Source organism: Nesoenas mayeri (genome assembly GCF_963082525.1).
Source record: "Nesoenas mayeri genome assembly, chromosome: 27".
Taxonomy (NCBI): Eukaryota; Metazoa; Chordata; class Aves; order Columbiformes; family Columbidae; genus Nesoenas; species Nesoenas mayeri.
In genome coordinates this window covers 4,124,842-4,133,485 of record NC_137555.1, presented here as the reverse complement: position 1 = coordinate 4,133,485, position 8,644 = coordinate 4,124,842, and the positions used below count along the sequence as shown (strand labels likewise).

The window sequence follows — 8,644 nt, the reverse complement described above, 5'->3', positions numbered from 1 at the left end:
TTCCTCTCCCAGAACACACAGTAGTGGCAGAAGGTATAGAAATGAATTGTTTATTCATTTTTAAAAAGCAACGTAACATAAAGCATTTAAACACAAACCCAAGCCTGAGCGCATCTGTGAGCCTGTTGTACTGGGTAAGACAATTTCTCTTCCACTGAGCAGAATGCTCCAGTAGAACGGGAAAAAGCTCCCACCAAAGCTAAGGAATGTATCTCCAACTGCAGCACAGAGAGCAAGAAATAAAGTTGTTTTATTTGAGGCCATGGAAGTATCTTGTATTAAAGCCTATTGGCCTCTTGCGAGGCCAAAAAAGAACCAAATATTTCTAGTGAAAACAACGCTCAGTTGTGTAGGGCCTGGGGAAAAGGCTCTTCCAGAGGTTGGTGTGGACGTCCCAGTCTGGCACAGGCACAAAAACCGGACCGTGTGCTGGTGACATGGTGACACGTCCACCCAGCCAGCACCAGGGAGACACGGTGAGTGACCCCCGGACAAGGCATCCTGGCCTAAGGCACCAGGGAGTGCTGGTGAGACATGGTTTTGGGGACAGATCATTCCTGAAAAGGCACCGTTCTAAGGACATCGCTTTGGCCAGAGAAAGGGTTTGTGTTAATAATGTAACCCTGATGATTTATAGTCCCACGAGTCAAGACAGACCAAGAACACGAGGCTGCACTGTAACCAGGGCAGCAAGTTTTCTGATGTCACCAGTGACATCTTCCCTACCTACAGATCTATAGGCAACATATATATTAAGTGCAGCCAGGCTGTTAATGCTCCACACTAACAGAGGGCAAGTTAAGATCTGATCGTGCTAATATTTTAGATGATTGATTTATTTGTGTTTAAATTATCTTGCAAAGACCGAAGCAAGCCTGCGTTCTGCATTTTCCATGTAGTGATGAGGTTAATTTCTCCTCACGCAGCATCTCACATTCTGCATCCCAGTTTGTTTCAGCTGATTGAGTTTTGCTCGTCAATGCAATGGCAAAGCGACAGCTGGTCAAGAAATAATTTAGCTTTTATATATTTGGTTGCAGCATTCTGTATAAGATGGGCTTTGCTAGCCCGATTAGCAGACACATAGGTGTTCCGAGCATAAAAGCGTATCAAAAGGGTCAACCAGAATGGCCGTTATCTAACCAGAGCATTAACTAACCAACGTCAATGCTCTTAGCAACTAATAAGATAATTGGGAAAAATTAAAAAGAAAGAAATCCTCATGATCAGCTACTTCCCATCACCCAGCAGTACAGCAGGAATCCTTTAATCCTCCCCGCCACAGAGTCTGAGCAGAACTTTCCTATAGTCTCCTGAGCAGTCTCCCTAGAAAGGAAAAAGGAACACAATTAGTTGTAGTGCTCCGTGCTGGATTCTTTCCAGCAGGTACAATTGGTTGTAGGGTTTTTATCCTCTTTGACAATTTAAGAACATTCAGGAATATTTTCAGTACATAAATGTAAAGTCTCCTTATTTCCAGCTCCTCTGAAATACCCAAAAGGTGTCAAGTGGGGACCTGTCTACTTTAAGCTGTTTAGCAAATCCAGCTCATTTCTAACACTGAAAATCTCACCTTAATGAAGGAGTAGAGCGATTTCCCATACATGCTCAGGAATTCCCTTCTGATCTCCAGCATATCTATTTCACAGCGGGACACCATCACCCGGATCAGCGTGTTGTCATCTGTTCCCAAGCCCTAAAGAAATAAACCAACCACATGCAACTACAAGACTTTTGGATAAATCAGTGAGAGGCACAAAGGTTTTAGCACTTGGTCTTCTATGGGATCTGTTCCTAATCGGAGCATTTTTACATTAGTGGAGGGATCCCCTAGCAGTGTGCTCCCCAGTAAATGTATTGCTCTGAGCTTCCCAATGGGAAAAAAGGTCCATAAATAAGCTCAGATCTTCCTTTTTTCCCCAGTTAATGAGAGATTCTCTTTCTCTAATGATTGCTGTCATGCTACTGACTCGAGCATGGAAAGGCAAGGGGGAAAAATAACAACGATCTCGCACCAAAAGCTCTTTACCTTCATGGATTTATACAATCTTTCAGCAAAATACGCAGGTTTATTTCGCGTGCACTTCACTGCAAGGGAGACAAGAACAAGAGAATGCAGGTCAATAAAACCCAAAGGAGCTGGTCTTCCAAACCTTTCCAGCCCATTCTCAGTGAAGGTGTTTGTAAAGATGCAGCTCAGGGCCGGCAAACAGCAAGGACAACACAGACACCCGCAGTCACCGGCTGGAAACGATGTCTCCATGCACAGTAACATTTTCTTTAAGCCTTTAGTGCTTCCTGACAGCAAATGTCAGCTACCAAAGCATCACTTGGGAAAGCAAACGATACCATAAAGCACAGAGCTTTCTCATCCGATTGCAGCTGCAAAAAAAAGACAAACAGTATCTGCCTCCTAAAGCTACAGCCAGCCAGGGCAAGAGACGATATCTCTAATTATTTAATTACTTTGTAGGCAAAGTTTAAAAGCGGGGAACTCACCCACGGCTAACAGAGCATCCTCGAGGTCTCCTGACATCTCAGATTTAATGCTCTCTGTTATGTCTTTATTAGCAATCTCTCTGTAGGCATCAAAAACTAGGAGGAAGAGTCAGGAATAAGAAGAGTGAGTGAGATGCTCCAGGGCATACAGAGTGTAAACCACCAAGGATCGCTTGGCAAGATCAAGCCCCTCAGACTCTCTATGAACATTGTACCATTATTGTGACACTGTAAGCTAAGTCAGGGCTGCCCCACAGAAATAATCCATTTTAATTATCAACTGCCTTGCTAATTGGCCCACCACTGCTGCTAGCATTTTCAAGAACCGCTAGTTAATGAGAGCAGTTTAAATGCTTCTTTCCCTCTCTGCCCCAGTGGGAGTCACACTTCATTATCCCCAATTTACAGGCCGGAGTGAGTTGTATTGATGTTTTTCTCAAGTCTCTTTTTGTCTCAGAAGGGAATAAAACGGTCTTAAAGAATTTAATGTGACTGGGCTCTAGGATACCTGCTGTCTCAGGAGGAGTTCACAGTCAGTTAATGAACGAGTACAGAAGTATTGTCCTCAAACAAGGGAAAAAATCCAGCAGAAGCTCCTACCTCTTAGTAGGTGGAATCTGTTCCGTGTACAGAGGATGGTCATAAATTGAACCTCATCTGTTCCCCATTTCTTCTCCCCAGCTTCATACAGGCACTTGAAGACATTATGAACAGATAAAGTAAGTGAAGAGGCTTCTCTGAGGGGGAAAACTGAGAAGAGAGCCCAGGGCTCCACCTGGGCTGCTGCTGTGTCACACAGCTTCGGGATTACTGTTCTACCTTGGAAAAATAGGAGGTCTAGGAAAAGTAGGGATTCACCACACATCACATGTACAGGAACAGCAAGGAGGAAAATTGCTACACACCTGAGCGTCTTGTTGAGCGAGGGCACCATCCACATATGTTCCCTCATCCCTGTTTCCCTGTGGGGGTAGAAGGATGAAAAACTCATTTCACCAGAGCAGTGAATGGAAGCAAGTCCTGCAAATTCCCCATTCGAGACAAGTTGCTGGAGGGGCATAATGGGATCCTTAAAACTGAATGGTAGCTCACAAATACAGCAAAACATGGCCCAGATGTGATTTATATAATACTTCCTTTTGAAACAAGCAACAATCCACTTTAACTGGGCCATTTTAAGAAGAGCACATGGCATTAACGCGTACCCAGCGTCAGACTCCTCTCCCTGCAGAAGGTGCGTGTGAAATGCAGGCGAGGTGAAATGCAAGATAAGTGAAATAAAAGTCACCCCGAAACACCTCATCACTGAAGCGAGAGATGTGTCCACCAGCAACGGGCAGATTCACCCCCATTTTCCTTTGCCTGGACTTACCGTGGCGAGGGACACGAGAACTCTTCGGAACATGGAAGATGTGTCAGAGACAATGTCCTCCTCGAGGGTACAGCCGTATTCTAGCAAGAGCACCCACACAAATGACATGTTAGCAACACATCCACCACATGGGCAATGTTTGTGCACAACATTTGCCAGCTGTAAGCCAGGTAAGTGCAGAACTCTGCTCAGGGCTCTAAACATCATAGAATCACTGAATTTAGGTTGGAAAGGATCTTTAAGTTCATCGAGTCCAACTGTTAGCCCAACACTGCCAAGTCCACCTCTGATCCCTGTCCCTGAGAACCTCATGTCCGTCTGTCCAGCCCTCCAGGGATGGTGACTCCAGCACTGCCCTGGGCAGCCTGTTCCAATGCCCCACAGCCCTTTGGGGAAGAAATTGTTCCCACATCCAACCTCAACCTCCCCTGGGCAACTTGAGGCCGTTTCCTCTGCTCCTGGCGCTTGTTCCTGGGGAGCAGAGCCCGACCCCCCTGGCTCCAAGCTCCTTTCAGGCAGTTCAGAGATCAGAAGGTCTCCCCTCAGCTCCTGTTCTCCAGCTGAACCCCCAGGTCCCTCAGCCGCTCCATCACATTGTGCTCCAGCCCCTCACCAGCTCCGTTCCCTTCTCTCAACTCGCTCCAGCACCTCAAGGGCTTTCATGAGGTGATCCCGCCACCCCTGGGGCCGCCATTTTGTGTGCTGAGGTGATTTTGGTGCCGCCATTTTGAGCCCTGAGCTGAGGGGCCCAGAACTGCCCCCCCTGGTACCAGCCAGGATGCTGGTGGCCTTGACTGTCATCACAGCAGTCCAGCCATCATATTTAGTGCTTCAGTGTAAAATTAAGCAGCACAGCCAGTCTAAAACTGGCAATAGAACCACACATGGACAGACATCTGACTGATAGACATAACCACCTGAGCCCATTTTATTTACACCCATTTAATTTGTGGGTGAAATTCTAGTTCTCGAGGCTGGTAGCTGTCCTGCTGTTGACAGCCTTTTAGCTCAGAACTTCTCTCCAGACACATGATAATAGTTGTGTTGGCTGATTTGTCACATTTAAAGGTGAACAGACCCTTCTCTTTCCTCTTTACGTGCCCATGCATACACACAAGTGACTTTTCAGTCAGTACGATAATGGCTTGAAGTTTGTACTACATACGAAGTTTGTAGTTCTCATTGATGCGACGAATCTCTTCGTTTGTGCGAGAAGCCAGAATTTCAATCAGGCAACCTTCATCTGTTCCTGCACCCTAGGGAATTGCAGAGATGAGATCCCAGATTATAATGACAACTGGTTTGATAGGCAACTAGGATTTTTAAAATATATAATATATAATTATATATATTACATAATAATAAATGTATAATTATGCCATATCATCTTAAATTGACCAGAACTTAAGCAACATAAAAGGAAGTTTTCCAAACCTTCACAGCCCTCCTCAGTTCGTGCACGTCGTACATGGTGGTAGGAGTCATCAGACCTATGATCACCCTTTCAAAATTCCCACTCAGCTCAGACTTCAAGTCATCAACCAAATCCTGCAAGATGGAGAGAAGAGAAAGGAGTCAGGAGCAGATACAGCCTTTGAGAATGGGAAGAACTCATTCACCCCTTCTCTTCATTCTCCAGCCCTCCTCGCATGAACGGCTGCTCTGAAGTGAACCAAATCAAAATGAACTTGGCAGGAAAACCAAGTGCCAACCTTGCTGTCGTGGGGACTGGGATGTTGTTCACGTTTTACCCAAGTGTTATAACCCCAAATTGTCTGCATTTCCCAGTTAAAGCAACAGTCACTCATTTCTGAAGACCACCTACCCTCCCAATGCTGCTTTTATAGGTGATCAGAACTTGCTGACGTTGGGAAACGTTTAGTTTGGTCAAGACCTCAATGATGGCATCTTCATCTGTGCCTGGAAGAAACCAATGGAAACCAGTCAAGCTTGCACAGAAACCAGAAGCCTGCTCTGGTCTTGTCCAAAGTGTGTTATTAGCCATCTTCTCTTCCATACACAACCTGGTTCTCAACATCTTCTGTTCCCTACGCAACCTGGTTGTCAACGTCTTCTATTCTATACACAACCTGGTTGTCGGAGTGTCACAGCCCCACACCTGGCAGGACTCAAGAAGCGACTGGACAACGTCCTCAGACACATGGTGTGAATTTGGGGGTTGTCCTGTGCAGGGACAGGAGTTGGACTCAATGATCCTTGTGGGTCTTTCAAATTCAGGACGTACTATGATTCTATGGCTCTCAACATCTTCTGCAGGAGGCACAAGGCCTGACCAGCGATGTTTTTGTGGCCAAGACTTGGATCTCCAGCTGTGTTCAGGCCTCAGTCTGATCAAGTCACTTGGCAAATGGCAGACTTCCCCTCCTAACGAACCACCAGACAAAACGTTCCCAATGCTTGGGGGAAAAAGAGAGGTTTTAGCAGCAGAGGGAGACCAACTTACCAAATCCCTTCATAGCCTTCCTTAGCGCCTGTGCTTCCTGCTCAGCACTGAAGCTCGAGACCCCCTTGATTGTCGCCTAAACCCACAGGAGACGAGTTATGAAAGGCAGATATTACACACAGTAAAGCTGAACTTAAAAAAATCAACTCAAAATATGCAAACCACTGATAGCAAGGAAAGTCCGCCCGCCAAACGCAAATGATTTTCTACAAGGGTTCCACACTAAAGACAAACTGTTTGCTCTAGAGGGACCTCCCAGCCACATAAGAAATAAGGCACAGGGACACAACTAAACGGAGAAAATCTCTTCATCCAGGTGCCCATGGAGTATCTGGTTTGCAATTAAATCGTGGCAGGCAGCCTGATGTCTCTGTTCAGTCCAGCTGCAGCTTCTTCTCAGCAGTTTTCTATGTAAACCATAGAAGAAGCTGTTCCCATCAAAGCCCTATTCCTGACTTCTCTAAGACCATCATTCTGTAAAATAATGCACCGGGAAGCGCAGTGTTTTACTCAAAAGGGTGATTCACAAACTGTCCGCTGCTGTTTTGTGGGACTGCACCAGCTCTTACAAAGCTCTCCATGTTCCCATGGAAATCATCAGCAAAACTCTGCTTAACACCCATGTAGCTCGTGCTTTCTGAAACACGCACAGGGATAACTGCTGTGTAGATGGTTACCTGGCAGGTTGAGCCCTGAAAGAATAATATGCCCAGGAAGTTTAGCTGGAGAAATTCCTGCTCTTTGAACTAATATCTGATTGGATTTGCCATTAACTTCCAAAATGGAAAATCCCACATGTGTGGGTCATTCTCCTCTAGCATGAGGAAGCAGCAAAAAGCGATAAAGTCCCCCCCATAAAGGGACAGATGGTGACGGTCTTCTTCCTGTTGTGTCCTTATCTGAGCTACACTCCCCACATTTATCTGATCAAACGCTTGGCACAGCGTGGCACAGAAAACACACACTCACCATCGCTCTTGTATTTGGTCAATCTGGTACTGTCTGAGTCCTCAGGCGGTTAGACAACTGTAATAAAAAACAGAGGAAGTTTAGTTTTCTAGCAAATTATTAATAGAATATACCAACTCTCACCAGTTAATGGGACCTGACAGGTTCCACAGACACTCCTGGGACGCAGCGACAACATCAAGGAATAGATAAGCACATGAAGGGCAACCCCATGCCGGGGCGGGACAGGAGAATTGTTTTCCTTCTTACAGTCTGCTGGGTTCAACATCTCCTCATTTGGTGCAATGTGTAATGCCCTGTAGGGCTGCAGCTTTGGCTGAATGTTCAAGTAATCCAAAGAAAAAAAGGGAAAGGAGAAGGGAGGAAAGGGAAGGGAAGGGAAGGGAAGGGAAGGGAAGGGAAGGGAAGGGAAGGGAAGGGAAGGGAAGGGAAGGGAAGGGAAGGGAAGGGAAGGGAAAAGAAGGGAAAGGGGAAGGAAAAGGGAAAAGGGAAAGGGGAAGGGAGGAAAGGAAAGGAAAGGAAAGGAAAGGAAAGGAAAGGAAAGGAAAGGAAAGGAAAGGAAAGGAAAGGAAAGGAAAGGAAAGGAAAGGAAAGGAAAGGAAAGGAAAGGAAAGGAAAGAAAAAAGAAAAGAAAAGAGAAAATAAAAAGAAATAAAAGAGGCTTACTTGTGTTCTCCCCAGGGTTATTTCTTCTGCTTGTAATTTTATTTTCATGCATAGGACCTACACATGAACACAGCCAAAGTATTTCCCATGTCCCCGGTCAGTTGACAGCATGTCCAGCACTAGGACAAGGTGCACGTCCCTGCAGCTCCAGCTCAACCCAGCATGAGCTGTGGTTCTCACATTAAAGCCCTTAAGCAGAAGTAACGACGCCAGTGCCTGACGATATTTCCCCTTAATCCTGCGCATGGGGCTTAATTGCTGCTATCAATGAGCCCAGACAGTTGTGCAAGAGCAGGAGTGTCCCTGCTCATGCTTCACATGACTCTTACAAATCCGGGATACGATCAGCAAGTGAACTGCCCTGTGACAGTTGCTGTGTTACACACGGGCACTCCCGGTGCTCTCCAGGTCATCTGTACATTATTATTACAGCCTGTGCAGCCGGGCAACATATGGAAAATTATTAGTGTTGAGTTTGCTTTCTTTCACTTGATTATAGATTTCAGTGGTTGAATTATGACCTATACCTCAGAAAAGTCATCTCTGCTCTGCTGCAATCTTTTATAGAAATATAAAGCCAACTTTATTTGCCTTAGTCAGACACTAAATAATGGCTTTGAATCTCCCAGGTGATTTTCTGAGGCAATTTTACCACTCGGTCTGTGCACAGAAGC

At 45.7% G+C, this 8,644-nt stretch overlaps 1 protein-coding gene across 1 annotated transcript; it reads right to left on the bottom strand.

The window, feature by feature from the left end:
* Window positions 1–1,042: 1,042 nt before the first annotated feature.
* On the bottom strand, window positions 1,043–6,402 carry ANXA4 (annexin A4). Its single transcript, XM_080360173.1, has 11 exons — window positions 6,336–6,402; window positions 5,697–5,791; window positions 5,306–5,419; window positions 5,037–5,127; window positions 3,872–3,951; window positions 3,405–3,461; window positions 3,100–3,193; window positions 2,500–2,595; window positions 2,030–2,088; window positions 1,574–1,696; window positions 1,043–1,326 (listed from the first exon to the last, which is right to left on the bottom strand). The coding sequence occupies exons 1-11, from the start codon at window positions 6,346–6,348 to the stop codon at window positions 1,267–1,269; spliced, it is 882 nt and encodes a 293-aa protein (XP_080216299.1). The 5' UTR covers window positions 6,349–6,402; the 3' UTR covers window positions 1,043–1,266.
* Window positions 6,403–8,644: the final 2,242 nt, after the last annotated feature.